The sequence below is a fragment of the Brachyhypopomus gauderio genome, chromosome 12 (assembly GCF_052324685.1).
Source record: "Brachyhypopomus gauderio isolate BG-103 chromosome 12, BGAUD_0.2, whole genome shotgun sequence".
NCBI classification, from domain to species: Eukaryota; Metazoa; Chordata; class Actinopteri; order Gymnotiformes; family Hypopomidae; genus Brachyhypopomus; species Brachyhypopomus gauderio.
The window spans coordinates 22,004,380-22,030,048 of NC_135222.1; the positions used below are offsets into that span (position 1 = coordinate 22,004,380).

The 25,669-nt window shown below is 50.9% G+C and overlaps 1 protein-coding gene across 1 annotated transcript in view; it reads left to right on the forward strand.

The window, feature by feature from the left end:
* The window catches only part of LOC143527918 (uncharacterized), a 42,883-nt gene extending 17,214 nt beyond the window's left edge, over positions 1–25,669 (forward strand). The window contains exons 4-8 of the mRNA XM_077023299.1: positions 1,387–3,657; positions 6,427–10,488; positions 12,751–20,531; positions 24,610–24,692; positions 25,604–25,669. Coding sequence (XP_076879414.1) covers positions 1,387–3,657; positions 6,427–10,488; positions 12,751–20,531; positions 24,610–24,615 — 14,120 coding nt within the window. The 3' untranslated portion in view covers positions 24,616–24,692; positions 25,604–25,669. The remainder of the gene's footprint in view (positions 1–1,386; positions 3,658–6,426; positions 10,489–12,750; positions 20,532–24,609; positions 24,693–25,603) is intronic.

Genomic DNA, 25,669 nt, shown 5'->3' on the forward strand with positions numbered 1-25,669 from the left:
CAACCCACAGCACCTCTACTACAACCTCCCCAACATCTACTAGCAGCTCCACTGCAAGCACCACAGAAAGACAAACCCCCAGCTCCTCCACTACAACCTCCCCAACAACTACTAGTAGATCCAATGCAAGCACCACAGAACGAACAACCCCTAACACCTCCACTGCAACCTCCTTAAAATCTATTAGCAGCTCCACTGCAAGCACCACAGAAAGACCAACAACCCTCAGCACCACAGAAAGACCAACCCACAGCACCTCCACTACAACCTCCCCAACAACTACTAGCAGCTCCACTGCAAGCCCCACAGAAAGACCAACTCCTAGCACCACAGAAAGACCAACCCCTAGCACCACAGTAATACCAACCCCCAGCACCTCCACTACAACCTCCCCAACAACTACTAGCAGCTCCACTGCAAGCACCACAGAAAGACCAACCCCCAGCACCACAGAAATACCAACCCTTAGCACCACAGATAGACCAACCACCAGCACCACAGAAAGACCAACCCACAGCACCTCCACTACAACCTCCCCAACAACTACTAGCAGCTCCACTGCAAGCACCACAGAAAGACCAACCCCCAGCACTACAGAAATACCAACCCTCAGCACCACAGAAAGACCAACCCCTAGCACCACAGAAAGACCAACCCACAGCACCTCCACTATAACCTCCCCAACAACTACTAGCATCTCAACTGCAAGCCCCACAGAAAGACCAACCCCCAGATCCACAGAAAGACCAACCCACAGCACCTCTACTACAACCTCCCCAACATCTACTAGCAGCTCCACTGCAAGCACCACAGAAAGACAAACCCCCAGCACCTCCACTACAACCTCCACAACAACTACTAGCAGCTCCACTGCAAGCACCACAGAAAGACCAACCCCCAGCACCACAGAAATACCAACCCTTAGCACCACAGAAAGACCAACCACCAGCACCACAGAAAGACCAACCCACAGCACCTCCACTACAACCTCCCCAACAACTACCAGCAGCTCCACTGCAAGCACCACAGAAAGACCAACCCCCAGCACCACAGAAATACCAACCCTCAGCACCACAGAAAGACCAACCTCCAGCACCACAGAAATACCAACCCTCAGCACCTCCACTACAACCTCCCCAACAACTTCTAGCAGCTCAACTGCAAGCCCCACAGAAAGACCAACCCCCAGCTCCACAGAAAGACCAACCCACAGCACCTCTACTACAACCTCCCCAACATCTAGCAGCTCCACTGCAAGCACCACAGAAAGACCAACCCACAGCACCTCCACTACAACCTCCCCAACAACTACTAGCAGCTCCACTGCAAGCACCACAGAAAGACCAACCCCCAGCACCACAGAAATACCAACCCTCAGCACCACAGAAAGACCAACCCCTAGCACCACAGAAATACCAACCCCCAGCACCTCCACTACAACCTCCACAACAACTACTAGCAGCTCCACTGCAAGAACCACAGAAAAACCAACCCCCAGCACCACAGAAATACCAACCCTCAGCACCACAGAAAGACCAACCCCTAGCACCACAGAAAGACCAACCCACAGCACCTCCACTATAACCTCCCCAACAACTACTAGCATCTCAACTGCAAGCCCCACAGAAAGACCAACCCCCAGATCCACAGAAAGACCAACCCACAGCACCTCTACTACAACCTCCCCAACATCTACTAGCAGCTCCACTGCAAGCACCACAGAAAGACAAACCCCCAGCACCTCCACTACAACCTCCACAACAACTACTAGCAGCTCCACTGCAAGCACCACAGAAAGACCAACCCCCAGCACCACAGAAATACCAACCCTTAGCACCACAGAAAGACCAACCACCAGCACCACAGAAAGACCAACCCACAGCACCTCCACTACAACCTCCCCAACAACTACCAGCAGCTCCACTGCAAGCACCACAGAAAGACCAACCCCCAGCACCACAGAAATACCAACCCTCAGCACCACAGAAAGACCAACCTCCAGCACCACAGAAATACCAACCCTCAGCACCTCCACTACAACCTCCCCAACAACTTCTAGCAGCTCAACTGCAAGCCCCACAGAAAGACCAACCCCCAGCTCCACAGAAAGACCAACCCACAGCACCTCTACTACAACCTCCCCAACAACTACTAGCAGCTCCACTGCAAGCACCACAGAAAGACCAACCCCCAGCACCTCCACTACAACCTCCCCAACAACTACTAGCAGCTCCATTGCAAGCACCACAGAAAGACCAACCCCCAGCCCCACAGAAATACCAACCCTTAGCACCACAGAAAGACCAACCCCCAGCACCACAGAAAGACCAACCCTCAGCACCACAGAAAGACCAACCCCTAGCACCACAGAAATACCAACCCCCAGCACCTCCACTACAACCTCCACAACAACTACTAGCAGCTCCACTGCAAGGACCACAGAAAGTCCAACCACCAGCACCACAGAAATACCAACCCTCAGCACCACAGAAAGACCAACCACCAGCACCACAGAAAGACCAACCCACAGCACCTCCACTATAACCTCCCCAACAACTACTAGCAGCTCCACTGCAAGCCCCACAGAAAGACCAACTCCCAGCACCACAGAAAGACCAACCCACAGCACCTCCACTACAACCTCCCCAACAACTACTAGCAGCTCCACTGCAAGCACGACAGAAAGACCAACCCCCAGCACCACAGAAATACTAACCCTCAGCACCACAGAAAGACCAACCCCCAGCACCACAGAAATACCAACCCTCAGCACCACAGAAATACCAACCCCCAGCACCTCCTCTACAACCTCCCCAACAACTACTAGCAGCTCCACTACAAGCACCACAGAAATACCAACCGCTAACACCTCCACTGCAACCTCCTTAAAATCTATTAGCAGCTCCACTGCAAGCACCACAGAAAGACCAACAACCCTCAGCACCACAGAAAGACCAACCCCCAGGTCCACAGAAAGACCAACCCCCAGCACCTCCACTACAACCTCCCCAACAACTACTAGCAGCTCCACTGCAAGCATCACAGAAAGACCAACCCCCAGCACCACAGAAATACCAACCCTCAGCACCACAGAAATACCAACCCTCAGCACCACAGAAAGACCAACCCCTAGCACCACAGTAATACCAACCCCCAGCACCTCCACTACAACCTCCCGAACAACTACTAGCAGCTCCACTGCAAGCACCACAGAAAGACCAACCCCCAGCACCACAGAAATACCAACCCTTAGCACCACAGAAAGACCAACCACCAGCACCACAGAAAGACCAAGCCACAGCACCTCCACTACAACCTCCCCAACAACTACTAGCAGCTCCACTGCAAGCACCACAGAAAGACCAACCCCCAGCACCACAGAAATACCAACCCTCAGCACCACAGAAAGACCAACCTCCAGCACCACAGAAATACCAACCCTCAGCACCTCCACTACAACCTCCCCAACAACTTCTAGCAGCTCAACTGCAAGCCCCACAGAAAGACCAACCCCCAGCTCCACAGAAAGACCAACCCACAGCACCTCTACTACAACCTCCCCAACATCTAGCAGCTCCACTGCAAGCACCACAGAAAGACCAACCCCCAGCACCTCCACTACAACCTCCCCAACAACTACTAGCAGCTCCACTGCAAGCACCACAGAAAGACCAACCCCCAGCACCACAGAAATACCAACCCTCAGCACCACAGAAAGACCAACCCCTAGCACCACAGAAATACCAACCCCCAGCACCTCCACTACAACCTCCACAACAACTACTAGCAGCTCCACTGCAAGAACCACAGAAAAACCAACCCCCAGCACCACAGAAATACCAACCCTCAGCACCACAGAAAGACCAACCCCTAGCACCACAGAAAGACCAACCCACAGCACCTCCACTATAACCTCCCCAACAACTACTAGCATCTCAACTGCAAGCCCCACAGAAAGACCAACCCCCAGATCCACAGAAAGACCAACCCACAGCACCTCTACTACAACCTCCCCAACATCTACTAGCAGCTCCACTGCAAGCACCACAGAAAGACAAACCCCCAGCACCTCCACTACAACCTCCACAACAACTACTAGCAGCTCCACTGCAAGCACCACAGAAAGACCAACCCCCAGCACCACAGAAATACCAACCCTTAGCACCACAGAAAGACCAACCACCAGCACCACAGAAAGACCAACCCACAGCACCTCCACTACAACCTCCCCAACAACTACCAGCAGCTCCACTGCAAGCACCACAGAAAGACCAACCCCCAGCACCACAGAAATACCAACCCTCAGCACCACAGAAAGACCAACCTCCAGCACCACAGAAATACCAACCCTCAGCACCTCCACTACAACCTCCCCAACAACTTCTAGCAGCTCAACTGCAAGCCCCACAGAAAGACCAACCCCCAGCTCCACAGAAAGACCAACCCACAGCACCTCTACTACAACCTCCCCAACAACTACTAGCAGCTCCACTGCAAGCACCACAGAAAGACCAACCCCCAGCACCTCCACTACAACCTCCCCAACAACTACTAGCAGCTCCATTGCAAGCACCACAGAAAGACCAACCCCCAGCCCCACAGAAATACCAACCCTTAGCACCACAGAAAGACCAACCCCCAGCACCACAGAAAGACCAACCCTCAGCACCACAGAAAGACCAACCCCTAGCACCACAGAAATACCAACCCCCAGCACCTCCACTACAACCTCCACAACAACTACTAGCAGCTCCACTGCAAGGACCACAGAAAGTCCAACCACCAGCACCACAGAAATACCAACCCTCAGCACCACAGAAAGACCAACCACCAGCACCACAGAAAGACCAACCCACAGCACCTCCACTATAACCTCCCCAACAACTACTAGCAGCTCCACTGCAAGCCCCACAGAAAGACCAACTCCCAGCACCACAGAAAGACCAACCCACAGCACCTCCACTACAACCTCCCCAACAACTACTAGCAGCTCCACTGCAAGCACGACAGAAAGACCAACCCCCAGCACCACAGAAATACTAACCCTCAGCACCACAGAAAGACCAACCCCCAGCACCACAGAAATACCAACCCTCAGCACCACAGAAATACCAACCCCCAGCACCTCCTCTACAACCTCCCCAACAACTACTAGCAGCTCCACTACAAGCACCACAGAAATACCAACCGCTAACACCTCCACTGCAACCTCCTTAAAATCTATTAGCAGCTCCACTGCAAGCACCACAGAAAGACCAACAACCCTCAGCACCACAGAAAGACCAACCCCCAGGTCCACAGAAAGACCAACCCCCAGCACCTCCACTACAACCTCCCCAACAACTACTAGCAGCTCCACTGCAAGCATCACAGAAAGACCAACCCCCAGCACCACAGAAATACCAACCCTCAGCACCACAGAAATACCAACCCTCAGCACCACAGAAAGACCAACCCCTAGCACCACAGTAATACCAACCCCCAGCACCTCCACTACAACCTCCCGAACAACTACTAGCAGCTCCACTGCAAGCACCACAGAAAGACCAACCCCCAGCACCACAGAAATACCAACCCTTAGCACCACAGAAAGACCAACCACCAGCACCACAGAAAGACCAAGCCACAGCACCTCCACTACAACCTCCCCAACAACTACTAGCAGCTCCACTGCAAGCACCACAGAAAGACCAACCCCCAGCACCACAGAAATACCAACCCTCAGCACCACAGAAAGACCAACCTCCAGCACCACAGAAATACCAACCCTCAGCACCTCCACTACAACCTCCCCAACAACTTCTAGCAGCTCAACTGCAAGCCCCACAGAAAGACCAACCCCCAGCTCCACAGAAAGACCAACCCACAGCACCTCTACTACAACCTCCCCAACATCTAGCAGCTCCACTGCAAGCACCACAGAAAGACCAACCCCCAGCACCTCCACTACAACCTCCCCAACAACTACTAGCAGCTCCACTGCAAGCACCACAGAAAGACCAACCCCCAGCCCCACAGAAATACCAACCCTTAGCACCACAGAAAGACCAACCCCCAGCACCACAGAAAGACCAACCCTCAGCACCACAGAAAGACCAACCCTCAGCACCACAGAAATACCAACCCCCAGCACCTCCACTACAACCTCCACAACAACTACTAGCAGCTCCACTGCAAGCACCACAGAAAGACCAACCACCAGCACCACAGAAATACCAACACTCAGCACCACAGAAAGACCAACCACCAGCACCACAGAAAGACCAACCCACAGCACCTCCACTATAACCTCCCCAACAACTACTAGCAGCTCCACTGCAAGCCCCACAGAAAGACCAACTCCCAGCACCACAGAAAGACCAACCTCCAGCACCTCCACTACAACCTCCCGAACAACTACTAGCAGCTCCACTGCAAGCACCACAGAAAGACCAACCCCCAGCACCACAGAAATACCAACCCTTAGCACCACAGAAAGACCAACCCCCAGCTCCACAGAAAGACCAACCCACAGCACCTCTACTACAACCTCCCCAACATCTAGCAGCTCCACTGCAAGCACCACAGAAAGACCAACCCCCAGCACCTCCACTACAACCTCCCCAACAACTACTAGCAGCTCCACTGCAAGCACCACAGAAAGACCAACCCCCAGCCCCACAGAAATACCAACCCTTAGCACCACAGAAAGACCAACCCCCAGCACCACAGAAAGACCAACCCTCAGCACCACAGAAAGACCAACCCCTAGCACCACAGAAATACCAACCCCCAGCACCTCCACTACAACCTCCACAACAACTACTAGCAGCTCCACTGCAAGGACCACAGAAAGTCCAACCACCAGCACCACAGAAATACCAACCCTCAGCACCACAGAAAGACCAACCACAAGCACCACAGAAAGACCAACCCACAGCACCTCCACTATAACCTCCCCAACAACTACTAGCAGCTCCACTGCAAGCCCCACAGAAAGACCAACTCCCAGCACCACAGAAAGACCAACCCACAGCACCTCCACTACAACCTCCCCAACAACTACTAGCAGCTCCACTGCAAGCACGACAGAAAGACCAACCCCCAGCACCACAGAAATACTAACCCTCAGCACCACAGAAAGACCAACCCCCAGCACCACAGAAATACCAACCCTCAGCACCACAGAAATACCAACCCCCAGCACCTCCTCTACAACCTCCCCAACAACTACTAGCAGCTCCACTGCAAGCACCACAGAAATACCAACCCCTAACACCTCCACTGCAACCTCCTTAAAATCTATTAGCAGCTCCACTGCAAGCACCACAGAAAGACCAACAACCCTCAGCACCACAGAAAGACCAACCCCCAGGTCCACAGAAAGACCAACCCCCAGCACCTCCACTACAACCTCCCCAACAACTACTAGCAGCTCCACTGCAAGCATCACAGAAAGACCAACCCCCAGCACCACAGAAATACCAACCCTCAGCACCACAGAAATACCAACCCTCAGCACCACAGAAAGACCAACCCCTAGCACCACAGTAATACCAACCCCCAGCACCTCCACTACAACCTCCCGAACAACTACTAGCAGCTCCACTGCAAGCACCACAGAAAGACCAACCCCCAGCACCACAGAAATACCAACCCTTAGCACCACAGAAAGACCAACCACCAGCACCACAGAAAGACCAAGCCACAGCACCTCCACTACAACCTCCCCAACAACTACTAGCAGCTCCACTGCAAGCACCACAGAAAGACCAACCCCCAGCACCACAGAAATACCAACCCTCAGCACCACAGAAAGACCAACCTCCAGCACCACAGAAATACCAACCCTCAGCACCTCCACTACAACCTCCCCAACAACTTCTAGCAGCTCAACTGCAAGCCCCACAGAAAGACCAACCCCCAGCTCCACAGAAAGACCAACCCACAGCACCTCTACTACAACCTCCCCAACATCTAGCAGCTCCACTGCAAGCACCACAGAAAGACCAACCCCCAGCACCTCCACTACAACCTCCCCAACAACTACTAGCAGCTCCACTGCAAGCACCACAGAAAGACCAACCCCCAGCCCCACAGAAATACCAACCCTTAGCACCACAGAAAGACCAACCCCCAGCACCACAGAAAGACCAACCCTCAGCACCACAGAAAGACCAACCCTCAGCACCACAGAAATACCAACCCCCAGCACCTCCACTACAACCTCCACAACAACTACTAGCAGCTCCACTGCAAGCACCACAGAAAGACCAACCACCAGCACCACAGAAATACCAACCCTCAGCACCACAGAAAGACCAACCACCAGCACCACAGAAAGACCAACCCACAGCACCTCCACTATAACCTCCCCAACAACTACTAGCAGCTCCACTGCAAGCCCCACAGAAAGACCAACTCCCAGCACCACAGAAAGACCAACCTCCAGCACCTCCACTACAACCTCCCGAACAACTACTAGCAGCTCCACTGCAAGCACCACAGAAAGACCAACCCCCAGCACCACAGAAATACCAACCCTTAGCACCACAGAAAGACCAACCACCAGCACCACAGAAAGACCAAGCCACAGCACCTCCACTACAACCTCCCCAACAACTACTAGCAGCTCCACTGCAAGCACCACAGAAAGACCAACCCCCAGCACCACAGAAATACCAACCCTCAGCACCACAGAAAGACCAACCTCCAGCACCACAGAAATACCAACCCTCAGCACCTCCACTACAACCTCCCCAACAACTTCTAGCAGCTCAACTGCAAGCCCCACAGAAAGACCAACCCCCAGCTCCACAGAAAGACCAACCCACAGCACCTCTACTACAACCTCCCCAACATCTAGCAGCTCCACTGCAAGCACCACAGAAAGACCAACCCCCAGCACCTCCACTACAACCTCCCCAACAACTACTAGCAGCTCCACTGCAAGCACCACAGAAAGACCAACCCCCAGCCCCACAGAAATACCAACCCTTAGCACCACAGAAAGACCAACCCCCAGCACCACAGAAAGACCAACCCTCAGCACCACAGAAAGACCAACCCCTAGCACCACAGAAATACCAACCCCCAGCACCTCCACTACAAGCTCCACAACAACTACTAGCAGCTCCACTGCAAGCACCACAGAAAGACCAACCACCAGCACCACAGAAATACCAACCCTCAGCACCACAGAAAGACCAACCACCAGCACCACAGAAAGACCAACCCACAGCACCTCCACTATAACCTCCCCAACAACTACTAGCAGCTCCACTGCAAGCCCCACAGAAAGACCAACTCCCAGCACCACAGAAAGACCAACCCACAGCACCTCCACTACAACCTCCCCAACAACTACTAGCAGCTCCACTGCAAGCACGACAGAAAGACCAACCCCCAGCACCACAGAAATACTAACCCTCAGCACCACAGAAAGACCAACCCCCAGCACCACAGAAAGACCAACCCCCAGCACCACAGAAAGACCAACCACCAGCACCACAGAAAGACCAAGCCACAGCACCTCCACTACAACCTCCCCAACAACTACTAGCAGCTCCACTGCAAGCACCACAGAAAGACCAACCCCCAGCACCACAGAAATACCAACCCTCAGCACCACAGAAAGACCAACCTCCAGCACCACAGAAATACCAACCCTCAGCACCTCCACTACAACCTCCCCAACAACTTCTAGCAGCTCAACTGCAAGCCCCACAGAAAGACCAACCCCCAGCTCCACAGAAAGACCAACCCACAGCACCTCTACTACAACCTCCCCAACATCTAGCAGCTCCACTGCAAGCACCACAGAAAGACCAACCCCCAGCACCTCCACTACAACCTCCCCAACAACTACTAGCAGCTCCACTGCAAGCACCACAGAAAGACCAACCCCCAGCCCCACAGAAATACCAACCCTTAGCACCACAGAAAGACCAACCCCCAGCACCACAGAAAGACCAACCCTCAGCACCACAGAAAGACCAACCCCTAGCACCACAGAAATACCAACCCCCAGCACCTCCACTACAACCTCCACAACAACTACTAGCAGCTCCACTGCAAGCACCACAGAAAGACCAACCACCAGCACCACAGAAATACCAACCCTCAGCACCACAGAAAGACCAACCACCAGCACCACAGAAAGACCAACCCACAGCACCTCCACTATAACCTCCCCAACAACTACTAGCAGCTCCACTGCAAGCCCCACAGAAAGACCAACTCCCAGCACCACAGAAAGACCAACCCACAGCACCTCCACTACAACCTCCCCAACAACTACTAGCAGCTCCACTGCAAGCACGACAGAAAGACCAACCCCCAGCACCACAGAAATACTAACCCTCAGCACCACAGAAAGACCAACCCCCAGCACCACAGAAAGACCAACCCCCAGCACCACAGAAATACCAACCCTCAGCACCACAGAAATACCAACCCCCAGCACCTCCACTACAACCTCCCCAACAACTACTAGCAGCTCCACTGCAAGCACCACAGAAAGACCAACCCCCAGCACCACAGAAAGACCAACCCCCAGCACCACAGAAAGACCAACCCCCAGCACCACAGAAATACCAACCCTCAGCACCACAGAAAGACCAACCCCTAGCACCACAGAAATACCAACCCCCAGCACCTCCACTACAACCTCCCCAACAACTACTAGCAGCTCCACTGCAAGCACCACAGAAAGACCAACCCCCAGCACCACAGAAATACCAACCCTTAGCACCACAGAAAGACCAACCACCAGCACCACAGAAAGACCAACCCACAGCACCCCCACTATAACCTCCCCAACAACTACTAGCAGCTCCACTGCAAGCCCCACAGAAAGACCAACTCCCAGCACCACAGAAAGACCAACCCACAGCACCTCCACTACAACCTCCCGAACAACTACTAGCAGCTCCACTGCAAGCACGACAGAAAGACCAACCCCCAGCACCACAGAAATACTAACCCTCAGCACCACAGAAAGACCAACCCCCAGCACCACAGAAATACCAACCCTCAGCACCACAGAAATACCAACCCCCAGCACCTCCACTACAACCTCCCCAACAACTACTAGCAGCTCCACTGCAAGCACCACAGAAATACCAACCCCCAGCACCACAGAAATACCAACCCTTAGCACCACAGAAAGACCAACCCCCAGCACCACAGAAAGACCAACCCCCAGCACCACAGAAATACCAACACCCAGCACCTCCACTACAACCTCCCCAACAACTACTAGCAGCTCCACTGCAAGCACCACAGAAAGACCAACCCCCAGCACCACAGAAATACCAACCCTCAGCACCACAGAAAGACCAACCACCAGCACCACAGAAAGACCAACCCACAGCACCTCCACTATAACCTCCCCAACAACTACTAGCAGCTCCACTGCAAGCCCCACAGAAAGACCAACTCCCAGCACCACAGAAAGACCAACCCACAGCACCTCCACTACAACCTCCCCAACAACTACTAGCAGCTCCACTGCAAGCACGACAGAAAGACCAACCCCCAGCACCACAGAAATACTAACCCTCAGCACCACAGAAAGACCAACCCCCAGCACCACAGAAAGACCAACCACCAGCACCACAGAAAGACCAAGCCACAGCACCTCCACTACAACCTCCCCAACAACTACTAGCAGCTCCACTGCAAGCACCACAGAAAGACCAACCCCCAGCACCACAGAAATACCAACCCTCAGCACCACAGAAAGACCAACCTCCAGCACCACAGAAATACCAACCCTCAGCACCTCCACTACAACCTCCCCAACAACTTCTAGCAGCTCAACTGCAAGCCCCACAGAAAGACCAACCCCCAGCTCCACAGAAAGACCAACCCACAGCACCTCTACTACAACCTCCCCAACATCTAGCAGCTCCACTGCAAGCACCACAGAAAGACCAACCCCCAGCACCTCCACTACAACCTCCCCAACAACTACTAGCAGCTCCACTGCAAGCACCACAGAAAGACCAACCCCCAGCCCCACAGAAATACCAACCCTTAGCACCACAGAAAGACCAACCCCCAGCACCACAGAAAGACCAACCCTCAGCACCACAGAAAGACCAACCCCTAGCACCACAGAAATACCAACCCCCAGCACCTCCACTACAACCTCCACAACAACTACTAGCAGCTCCACTGCAAGCACCACAGAAAGACCAACCACCAGCACCACAGAAATACCAACCCTCAGCACCACAGAAAGACCAACCACCAGCACCACAGAAAGACCAACCCACAGCACCTCCACTATAACCTCCCCAACAACTACTAGCAGCTCCACTGCAAGCCCCACAGAAAGACCAACTCCCAGCACCACAGAAAGACCAACCCACAGCACCTCCACTACAACCTCCCCAACAACTACTAGCAGCTCCACTGCAAGCACGACAGAAAGACCAACCCCCAGCACCACAGAAATACTAACCCTCAGCACCACAGAAAGACCAACCCCCAGCACCACAGAAAGACCAACCCCCAGCACCACAGAAATACCAACCCTCAGCACCACAGAAATACCAACCCCCAGCACCTCCACTACAACCTCCCCAACAACTACTAGCAGCTCCACTGCAAGCACCACAGAAAGACCAACCCCCAGCACCACAGAAAGACCAACCCTCAGCACCACAGAAAGACCAACCACCAGCACCACAGAAAGACCAACCCCCAGCACCACAGAAAGACCAACCCCCAGCACCACAGAAATACCAACCCTCAGCACCACAGAAAGACCAACCCCTAGCACCACAGAAATACCAACCCCCAGCACCTCCACTACAACCTCCCCAACAACTACTAACAGCTCCACTGCAAGCACCACAGAAAGACCAACCCCCAGCACCACAGAAATACCAACCCTTAGCACCACAGAAAGACCAACCACCAGCACCACAGAAAGACCAACCCACAGCACCCCCACTATAACCTCCCCAACAACTACTAGCAGCTCCACTGCAAGCCCCACAGAAAGACCAACTCCCAGCACCACAGAAAGACCAACCCACAGCACCTCCACTACAACCTCCCGAACAACTACTAGCAGCTCCACTGCAAGCACGACAGAAAGACCAACCCCCAGCACCACAGAAATACTAACCCTCAGCACCACAGAAAGACCAACCGCCAGCACCACAGAAATACCAACCCTCAGCACCACAGAAATACCAACCCCCAGCACCTCCACTACAACCTCCCCAACAACTACTAGCAGCTCCACTGCAAGCACCACAGAAATACCAACCCCCAGCACCACAGAAATACCAACCCTTAGCACCACAGAAAGACCAACCCCCAGCACCACAGAAAGACCAACCCCCAGCACCACAGAAATACCAACACCCAGCACCTCCACTACAACCTCCCCAACAACTACTAGCAGCTCCACTGCAAGCACCACAGAAAGACCAACCCCCAGCACCACAGAAATACCAACCCTTAGCACCACAGAAAGACCAACCACCAGCACCACAGAAAGACCAACCCACAGCACCTCCACTATAACCTCCCTAACAACTACTAGCAGCTCCACTGCAAGCCCCACAGAAAGACCAACTCCCAGCACCACAGAAAGACCAACCCACAGCACCTCAACTACAACCTCCCCAACAACTACTAGCAGCTACATTGCAAGCACCACAGAAAGACCAACCCCCAGCACCACAGAAAGACCAACCCCCAGCACCACAGAAATACCAACCCTTAGCACCACAGATAGACCAACCACCAGCACCACAGAAAGACCAACCCACAGCACCTCCACTATAACCTCCCCAACAACGACTAGCAGCTCCACTGCAAGCCCCACAGAAAGACCAACTCCCAGCACCACAGAAAAACCAACCCCCAGCACCACAGAAATACCAACCCTCAGCACCACAGAAAGACCAACCCCTAGCACCACAGAAAGACCAACCCCTAGCACCACAGAAAGACCAACCCACAGTACCTCCACTATAACCTCCCCAACAACTACTAGCAGCTCCACTGCAAGCCCCACAGAAAGACCAACTCCCAGCACCACAGAAATACCAACCCTCAGCACCTCCACTACAACCTCCCCAACAACTTCTAGCAGCTCAACTGCAAGCCCCACAGAAAGACCAACCCCCAGCTCCACAGAAAGACCAACCCACAGCACCTCTACTACAACCTCCCCAACATCTACTAGCAGCTCCACTGCAAGCACCACAGAAAGACAAACCCCCAGCTCCTCCACTACAACCTCCCCAACAACTACTAGTAGATCCAATGCAAGCACCACAGAAAGAACAACCCCTAACACCTCCACTGCAACCTCCTTAAAATCTATTAGCAGCTCCACTGCAAGCACCACAGAAAGACCAACAACCCTCAGCACCACAGAAAGACCAACCCCCAGCACCTCCACTACAACCTCCCCAACAACTACTAGCAGCTCCACTGCAAGCATCACAGAAAGACCAACCCCCAGCCCCACAGAAATACCAACCCTTAGCACCACAGAAATACCAACCCTCAGCACCACAGAAACACCAACCCCCAGCACCTCCACTACAACCTCCCCAACAACTACTAGCAGCTCCACTGCAAGCACCACAGAAAGACCAACCCCCAGCACCACAGAAATACCAACCCTCAGCACCACAGAAAGACCAACCACCAGCACCACAGAAAGACCAACCCTTAGCACCACAGATAGACCAACCACCAGCACCACAGAAAGACCAACCCCCAGCACCACAGAAAGACCAACCCCCAGCAGCACAGAAATACCAACCCTTAGCACCACAGATAGACCAACCCCCAGCACCACAGAAATACCAACCCTTAGCACCACAGATAGACCAACCACCAGCACCACAGAAAGACCAACCCCCAGCACCACAGAAAGACCAACCCCCAGCAGCACAGAAATACCAACCCTTAGCACCACAGATAGACCAACCACCAGCACCACAGAAAGACCAACCCACAGCACCTCCACTACAACCTCCCCAACAACTACTAGCAGCTCCACTGCAAGCACGACAGAAAGACCAACCCCCAGCACCACAGAAATACTAACCCTCAGCACCACAGAAAGACCAACCCCCAGCACCACAGAAAGACCAACCACCAGCACCACAGAAAGACCAAGCCACAGCACCTCCACTACAACCTCCCCAACAACTACTAGCAGCTCCACTGCAAGCACCACAGAAAGACCAACCCCCAGCACCACAGAAATACCAACCCTCAGCACCACAGAAAGACCAACCTCCAGCACCACAGAAATACCAACCCTCAGCACCTCCACTACAACCTCCCCAACAACTTCTAGCAGCTCAACTGCAAGCCCCACAGAAAGACCAACCCCCAGCTCCACAGAAAGACCAACCCACAGCACCTCTACTACAACCTCCCCAACATCTAGCAGCTCCACTGCAAGCACCACAGAAAGACCAACCCCCAGCACCTCCACTACAACCTCCCCAACAACTACTAGCAGCTCCACTGCAAGCACCACAGAAAGACCAACCCCCAGCCCCACAGAAATACCAACCCTTAGCACCACAGAAAGACCAACCCCCAGCACCACAGAAAGACCAACCCTCAGCACCACAGAAAGACCAACCCCTAGCACCACAGAAATACCAACCCCCAGCACCTCCACTACAACCTCCACAACAACTACTAGCAGCTCCACTGCAAGCACCACAGAAAGACCAACCACCAGCACCACAGAAATACCAACCCTCAGCACCACAGAAAGACCAACCACCAGCACCACAGAAAGACCAACCCACAGCACCTCCACTATAACCTCCCCAACAACTACTAGCAGCTCCACTGCAAGCCCCACAGAAAGACCAACTCCCAGCACCACAGAAAGACCAACCCACAGCACCTCCACTACAACCTCCCCAACAACTACTAGCAGCTCCACTGCAAGCACGACAGAAAGACCAACCCCCAGCACCACAGAAATACTAACCCTCAGCACCACAGAAAGACCAACCCCCAGCACCACAGAAATACCAACCCTCAGCACCACAGAAATACCAACCCCCAGCACCACAGAAATACCAACCCTCAGCACCACAGAAAGACCAACCCCTAGCACCACAGAAATACCAACCCCCAGCACCTCCACTACAACCTCCCCAACAACTACTAACAGCTCCACTGCAAGCACCACAGAAAGACCAACCCCCAGCACCACAGAAATACCAACCCTTAGCACCACAGAAAGACCAACCACCAGCACCACAGAAAGACCAACCCACAGCACCCCCACTATAACCTCCCCAACAACTACTAGCAGCTCCACTGCAAGCCCCACAGAAAGACCAACTCCCAGCACCACAGAAAGACCAACCCACAGCACCTCCACTACAACCTCCCGAACAACTACTAGCAGCTCCACTGCAAGCACGACAGAAAGACCAACCCCCAGCACCACAGAAATACTAACCCTCAGCACCACAGAAAGACCAACCGCCAGCACCACAGAAATACCAACCCTCAGCACCACAGAAATACCAACCCCCAGCACCTCCACTACAACCTCCCCAACAACTACTAGCAGCTCCACTGCAAGCACCACAGAAATACCAACCCCCAGCACCACAGAAATACCAACCCTTAGCACCACAGAAAGACCAACCCCCAGCACCACAGAAAGACCAACCCCCAGCACCACAGAAATACCAACACCCAGCACCTCCACTACAACCTCCCCAACAACTACTAGCAGCTCCACTGCAAGCACCACAGAAAGACCAACCCCCAGCACCACAGAAATACCAACCCTTAGCACCACAGAAAGACCAACCACCAGCACCACAGAAAGACCAACCCACAGCACCTCCACTATAACCTCCCTAACAACTACTAGCAGCTCCACTGCAAGCCCCACAGAAAGACCAACTCCCAGCACCACAGAAAGACCAACCCACAGCACCTCAACTACAACCTCCCCAACAACTACTAGCAGCTACATTGCAAGCACCACAGAAAGACCAACCCCCAGCACCACAGAAAGACCAACCCCCAGCACCACAGAAATACCAACCCTTAGCACCACAGATAGACCAACCACCAGCACCACAGAAAGACCAACCCACAGCACCTCCACTATAACCTCCCCAACAACGACTAGCAGCTCCACTGCAAGCCCCACAGAAAGACCAACTCCCAGCACCACAGAAAAACCAACCCCCAGCACCACAGAAATACCAACCCTCAGCACCACAGAAAGACCAACCCCTAGCACCACAGAAAGACCAACCCCTAGCACCACAGAAAGACCAACCCACAGTACCTCCACTATAACCTCCCCAACAACTACTAGCAGCTCCACTGCAAGCCCCACAGAAAGACCAACTCCCAGCACCACAGAAATACCAACCCTCAGCACCTCCACTACAACCTCCCCAACAACTTCTAGCAGCTCAACTGCAAGCCCCACAGAAAGACCAACCCCCAGCTCCACAGAAAGACCAACCCACAGCACCTCTACTACAACCTCCCCAACATCTACTAGCAGCTCCACTGCAAGCACCACAGAAAGACAAACCCCCAGCTCCTCCACTACAACCTCCCCAACAACTACTAGTAGATCCAATGCAAGCACCACAGAAAGAACAACCCCTAACACCTCCACTGCAACCTCCTTAAAATCTATTAGCAGCTCCACTGCAAGCACCACAGAAAGACCAACAACCCTCAGCACCACAGAAAGACCAACCCCCAGCACCTCCACTACAACCTCCCCAACAACTACTAGCAGCTCCACTGCAAGCATCACAGAAAGACCAACCCCCAGCCCCACAGAAATACCAACCCTTAGCACCACAGAAATACCAACCCTCAGCACCACAGAAACACCAACCCCCAGCACCTCCACTACAACCTCCCCAACAACTACTAGCAGCTCCACTGCAAGCACCACAGAAAGACCAACCCCCAGCACCACAGAAATACCAACCCTCAGCACCACAGAAAGACCAACCACCAGCACCACAGAAAGACCAACCCCCAGCACCACAGAAAGACCAACCCCCAGCACCACAGAAATACCAACCCTCAGCACCACAGAAAGACCAACCCCTAGCACTACAGTAATACCAACCCCCAGCACCTCCACTACAACCTCCCCAACAACTACTAGCAGCTCCACTGCAAGCACCACAGAAAGACCAACCCCCAGCACCACAGAAATACCAACCCTTAGCACCACAGATAGACCAACCACCAGCACCACAGAAAGACCAACCCCCAGCACCACAGAAAGACCAACCCCCAGCAGCACAGAAATACCAACCCTTAGCACCACAGATAGACCAACCCCCAGCACCACAGAAATACCAACCCTTAGCACCACAGATAGACCAACCACCAGCACCACAGAAAGACCAACCCCCAGCACCACAGAAAGACCAACCCCCAGCAGCACAGAAATACCAACCCTTAGCACCACAGATAGACCAACCACCAGCACCACAGAAAGACCAACCCACAGCACCTCCACTATAACCTCCCCAACAACTACGAGCAGCTCCACTGCAAGCCCCACAGAAAGTCCAACTCCCAGCACCACAGAAAGTCCAACCCAGAGCACCACAGAAATACCAACCCTCAGCACCACAGAAAGACCAACCCCTAGCACCACAGAAATACCAACCCCCAGCACCTCCACTACAACCTCCACAACAACTACTAGCAGCTCCACTGCAAGCACCACAGAAAGACCAACCCCCAGCACCACAGAAATACCAACCCTTAGCACCACAGATAGACCAACCACCAGCACCACAGAAAGACCAACCCCCAGCACCACAGAAAGACCAACCCCCAGCAGCACAGAAATACCAACCCTTAGCACCACAGATAGACCAACCACCAGCACCACAGAAAGACCAACCCACAGCACCTCCACTATAACCTCCCCAACAACTACGAGCAGCTCCACTGCAAGCCCCACAGAAAGTCCAACTCCCAGCACCACAGAAAGTCCAACCCAGAGCACCACAGAAATACCAACCCTCAGCACCACAGAAAGACCAACCCCTAGCACCACAGAAATACCAACCCCCAGCACCTCCACTACAACCTCCACAACAACTACTAGCAGCTCCACTGCAAGCACCACAGAAAAACCAACCCCCAGCACCACAGAAATACCAACCCTCAGCACCACAGAAAGACCAACCCCTAGCACCACTGAAAGACCAACCCACAGCACCTCCACTATAACCTCAACAACAACTACTAGCAGCTCCACTGCAAGCCCCACAGAAAGACCAACTCCCAGCACCACAGAAATACCAACCCTCAGCACCTCCACTACAACCTCCCCAACAACTTCTAGCAGCTCAACTGCAAGCCCCACAGAAAGACCAACCCCCAGCTCCACAGAAAGACCAACCCACAGCACCTCTACTACAACCTCCCCAACATCTACTAGCAGCTCCACTGCAAGCACCACAGAAATACAAACCCCCAGCTCCTCCACTACTACCTCCCCAACAACTACTAGTAGATCCAATGCAAGCACCACAGAAAGAACAACCCCTAACACCTCCACTGCAACCTCCTTAAAATCTATTAGCTCCATTGCAAGCACCACAGAAAGACCAACAACCCTCAGCACCACAGAAAGACCAACCCCCAGCACCACAGAAAGACCAACCCTCAGCACCACAGAAAGACCAACCCCCAGGTCCACAGAAAGACCAACCCACAGCACCTCCACTACAACCTCCCCAACAACTACTAGCAGCTCCACTGCAAGCACGACAGAAAGACCAACCCCCAGCACCACAGAAATACTAACCCTCAGCACCACAGAAAGACCAACCCCCAGCACCACAGAAATACCAACCCTCAGCACCACAGAAATACCAACCCCCAGCACCTCCACTACAACCTCCCCAACAACTACTAGCAGCTCCACTGCAAGCACCACAGAAATACCAACCCCCAGCACCACAGAAATACCAACCCTTAGCACCACAGAAAGACCAACCCCCAGCACCACAGAAAGACCAACCCCCAGCACCTCCACTACAACCTCCTCAACAACTACTAGCAGCTCCACTGCAAGCACAACAGAAGGACCAATCCCCAGCACCTCCACTACAACCTCACAAACATCTACTAGCAGTTCCACTGCAAGCACAACAGAAAGACCAACCCCCAGCACCTCCACTACAACCTCCCCAACAACTACTAGCATCTCCACTGCAAGCACCACAGAAAGACCAACCCCCAGCACCACACGAACACCAACCCCCAGCACCTCCACTACAACCTCCTCAACAACTACTAGCAGCTCCACTGCAAGCACCAAAGAAATACCAACCCACAGCACCACAGTCACCCTAAACCCCAGCACCTCCACTACAACCTCCCCAACAACTACTAGCAGCTCCACTGCAAGCACCACAGAAAGACCAACACCCAGTACCTCCACTACATTCTCCCGAACAACTACTAGCATCTCCACTGCAAGAAACACAGAAAGACCAACCCCCAACGCCTCCACGGTAACCTCCTCAACAATTCCTAGCACCTCTGTTGCAAGCACCACAGAAACACCAACCCGCCGCACCTCCACTCCAATTTCCCCAACCACTCTTTACAACTTCACTGCAAGCACCTATACTACATTCTCCTCAACAACTACCAGTAGCTCCACTGCAACCTCCTCAACAACTACTAGCAGTTCCACTGCAAGCACCACAGAAAGACCAACCTCCAGCACCTCCACTACATTCTCCCCAACTATTACCAGCTCTACTGCAAGCAGGACAGAAAGACCAACCCCCAGCACCACACAAACACACCATGCAACCTCGCCTGAAACATCAACCCTCAGCATCTCCACTGCAACCTACCCAACAACCATTAGCACTCTTGGCATTCCCATTGCAAGGACCCCAGAAACATCAACCCACAGCATGTCAACTGTAAGCACCCCAGAATCATCAACCCTCAGCACCTCTACTACAAGCACTCAAGTAACAACCATCAAGACCTCCACAACAGGCATCACAGCAACAACAACGCTTAGCACCTTGACCAAAAACACCCCAAATAAATCAACCCTCAGCACCTCCACTTCAATCACCCCAAGAACAACCCGCAGCATGTCCATCCCTGGCATCCCAACAATGCTCAACAATTTCACCACAGGTACTCCTGCGACAAGAACCCTCAGCACCTCCCCCATATGAAGGTAAATGTGTTGCAAAACTTGAGAGCGTGAAGGGCATGATTAGAGGACTTGTAAAACAAAATCTGTACTTATATTTGTAATTTTTGTACTCGAAATTAACACAACTTCAAATCTGCTCACTTCAACTTTTGCAGGACATACATTGGTTTACTTGTTGCAAAACTGATTTGTGCACTTGTATGGGAAGTGGGTGGGGCAGTGGGGGTGGGTCATAAATCGTGACTCATCAGGAGCCTTTAAATAAATTATTGACACAGAGAAATGTTCCCTGATTAATTTCTGTCAATGATGCCACACCAAACGACAGTACATTTATTTTATGCACACCGTTTTGCTAATACTGCAAACATTGCAAACGTACGGTGGCCCTGAAAGCCCATCGTGCTGCAAAGGAAAAACGTGCTGCAAATACACAAAGCAAATTTATCAAAATGACAATGCATACACTACATTTCAGAAACACACTGCAAATTCATAAACGCTGCAAATCCAGCCACAACAAAACAGACGTGGCCCACAACACAACAGAATTGTTTCTGGACAAATTATTTTATGCAGGGAATCTGTAGGTTTTTAGCCATAAACAGTTTTGTTATTCTACATTGTTCAATAAACTACTGTTTTTCCCTTTGTCTCTTACCAGGTTATATTTAATCTATTTTGGTGAATCGTTTTGAGACATACTGCATCATTTAGCGCTTCCGTGATAAAATCACTTACTTATACCTAGGTAATCGCTGTTTACATCATGGGTAAAGAACTACATGCTCTTTACATGCTCATGTAGATATCTAGCTAGGTATTTAGACAAAAACTAAGGCTTAAAAACCCTAATAAAAACGAATAACTAATAAAGCTTTGAAAATGTAGCTAGCTAGCTCCATTTAAAGAGCTCTACTACTTAAATTTTGTTCAATGCAATTAGAAACTGTTGTTTATGGCTAAAAACCTACAGAGTCCCTGCGTAAAATAATTAGTCCAGAAACACTTCCATTGTGTTGGATTTGCAGCATTTCTGAATTCACAGCGCCTTTCCCGAAATGTTGCTTATGCATTGATATTTTGATTAATTTGCTTTGCATATTTGTAGCGCAATTCTCCTTTGCAGCGCAATGGGCTTATGGACTGTTATGCCTACAAAGCTAATATAAATACTTATATCTAGCCTTATATCTAGAACTAGAGTGCTCTCTATTACTGTTGGCTTACAGCTGTGGTCATTCTTGATGATCCACCTTCCTACCAGTTCTGATCTAGCTCATACTCATCAACGTGACTGCAAATCTGAACACAGCAGGAAGGCTGATCACTAAGGTTATAGCTTGTGATCACTGAGCTAGTTATCTAGCTAGTTTGTTATCTTTGTTAACCACCTGGTTAGTTTCCCTTCACATTTTCTTAGACGGACCAACTCTATTATAATTTGTCTTGGCAATATTAGCATAGCTAACAAGCTAGCACTCTTATCTAGCACTTTATCTAAGATAAAGTCATAACGACATTATATCTCAATATTTCATCAAGTGACTTTCTCAATCATATTGTTTGCACTATTAGCAAAACTGTGTGCATAAGATAAATGTACCGCCGTTTGGTGTGGCATCATTGACAGAGATTAATCAGGGAGTCTTTGCATCAAGAATTTTTTAAAGCTCTTCTGATGAGTCTCGATTTATGGCCCACCCCCACTGTCCCACACACTTCCCGTACAAGCGCACAAATCAGTTTTGCAACAAGTACAGAGATATGTGTTGCAAAAGTCGAGGCAGATTTGAAGATGTGCTGAATTTGTGTACAAAAATACAAGTGCACCTTTTAGTTTATAAGTTTTCACATCAAAAGCACAAATACAGATTTAGTTTTACAAGTTCTGAAATCATGTCCTTCACGCTGCTCTCAAGTTTTGCAACAGATTTACCTTCATATCAGTACTTCTACCAATAGCACCCCAGGAAAACAAACCCTTAGCAAATTCACTAAAAGCACCCCTGCAGGCACCATTGCAGTAATTCTCATCACTTCCACTGCAAACCCTCCAATAACACCTCAGCAACAACCCATAGCAACATCAATTAGAACTAGAACTATAGAACTAAATTTGACCTATAAACATGGACTTCTGCTAGTGGGCCACCCAATGGAGGATGGGTTCCCTTTTGAGTCTTTGTCCTCCCAAGGTTTCTTCCTAATCCCTGCCATCATAGAGTTTTCCTTGCCACTGTTGCCTCTGGCTTGCTCATTAGGGATATGGACCCATACATTGTATAGCTGCTTGTGACATGTGACGTGTTGTAAAAAGCACTATATAAATAAATCTGACTTTGACCATCACTTAAGGTACCTCAGCAACAGCCCTCAGCACCTTGACAACAAGCACCCCAACAACAACCGGCTCTTGGCACCTCCACCACCAAAATCACACCAACAACAATCCTCAGCACCCCCACAAGAACCTCAGCAGCAGCAAGAGCCCTTGCGTTCTCCACTGCACACACTGGAGAAACAACAACCCTCAAGATTTTTACCACAAGTACCCCAGTAGGACCAAGAATCCTCAGGACCTCAACCACAAATATCTTGTCACAAAAACCCCGGCCTTTCCACCACAAGCGCTCCACCAGCAACAACCCTCAACACCTCCATTACAAGCACCTCTGCAGTAATAGTTACCACCATGTTTGCCACTGCCACAAGCCCTCCAACAACAATCAACATTTCAAGCACCAGTGAACCCAATACTCCATCATCAATTGTTACCACACTAATCAGTCCTCCACTAAGTCCTCCAATAACAATCGGCACTACAAACGCCTCTAAACCCAGCATCCCATCAAAAACTGCAATCACAATTCCCTCTGTCACAAATCCTCAAACAACAAATGTCATTGTAAGCTCCCCATCAACAACTTTCACCATGATAACCACTGCCAGAAATCCTCCAGTAATCACCAGTACAGCAAACATGCCATCAAGAACTCCATCCATACTAACCACTGTCACAAGTTCTCCACCAACCAGCTCTCCAAACACCCCTGAACCCATTACGCAATCAGTAATTTGTCACATCCCCCCACAGCTCTCCAACAAACACAAATATTACAAGAGTGAATATCACATCTCTGCCAGTCATAAATCCTAGGTTACTTATAGTTCAGCTTTCAACATCAACTTCAGTATTGGCAGCTTCAGCTCAACTATCTACAACAGTTCATACATTTCTAACATCTACTGCCCCAATGTCATCAGCTCCTCTGTCAACGTGTGCTGCTTGTTTTATACTAACCTTAAAATCATCCAAGAATAGTTTTTATTTTCAAATAAAGTTAAAGCGTTTTGCCTATAGAGTATATTATCTTACTAATCATGATGTTCCTTTGTTTCCCCAGATTTGACATTTACTGGAGCAAGAGTTAGGATGAGATCTTTCACTAAACTAAATCATGATGAAGTAATAGCGTATATACAGAAGGTAATCACTATCATATTTTAGAATCCTCCCTTCAGTCACAAATTTACGTGAAAGTTTATATTATATTAGGAAAAGTGTGAAAGGCAGACTTGGCTCAAGATTCCAATGTAGTACTGGTTTTTGATCTGCAATAAATAAACTAAAGATTTAAGGGATTCCTCTCAAAGCTAGATTCAACAAACATCTGACTACATTCATTAGGTTAATCAAGAGACTTCATAAAAAAATCTGTTTATAATCTGTCAATTGTTTTTCAATGTATTTGCAATATCTAAGTTCATATTGGTAGATGATAACACAAAGTCACTGAACATGTAACAGGTATAATGCATACCATCTTAAAATACTCAAGAATTTAGATTGTCGACAGCATTCTGTAGCTGGATCTTGACAAGTTTGGATTCATTTTGTGTTGAGGTTAGGTTTTGGGTTGTGGTTACAGTTAGGTGGATTGGTTGCAGGTCTGATTGCAGCTGTGTGTCCCTTGCCCAGTTCTGCCTGTGAATAAACATGACTGATTGTCGTGAATGAATCAGACGACAGTTTGTATACAGTGTTACTCTGTAGACAGTTTATTTATTATCTATAAAGGGCCACACATGTACGTTCTTTGCAGTTTACATTCAGGTGAAGATTGGTAGAAGCATTATGATCACAGTGAAGAGGATAACATCCTAAAATATAGTGACAACACTGTTTTGAAGGAGGCTCAAGGCCCCTCAACGTCCTTCCTGAATGAAAAAAGCTTGAAGAACGAGCACATTTGCTCTACTATCTGAATGCATGAAATCATTCCTAATACGTGGGGGCCATTAATGAAATAATTACTGAAAGCATATTTTGTGCTCCCAGCTATGCATATGATTCTCAATATGTACATTTAATTAGTTTTTGCTTTCTTTTCTTTGCAGCTTTCCAGATACCTTAATGCCAAGGTTAATGGAACGATTGTGATTACAGTGAAGAGGATAATAAAA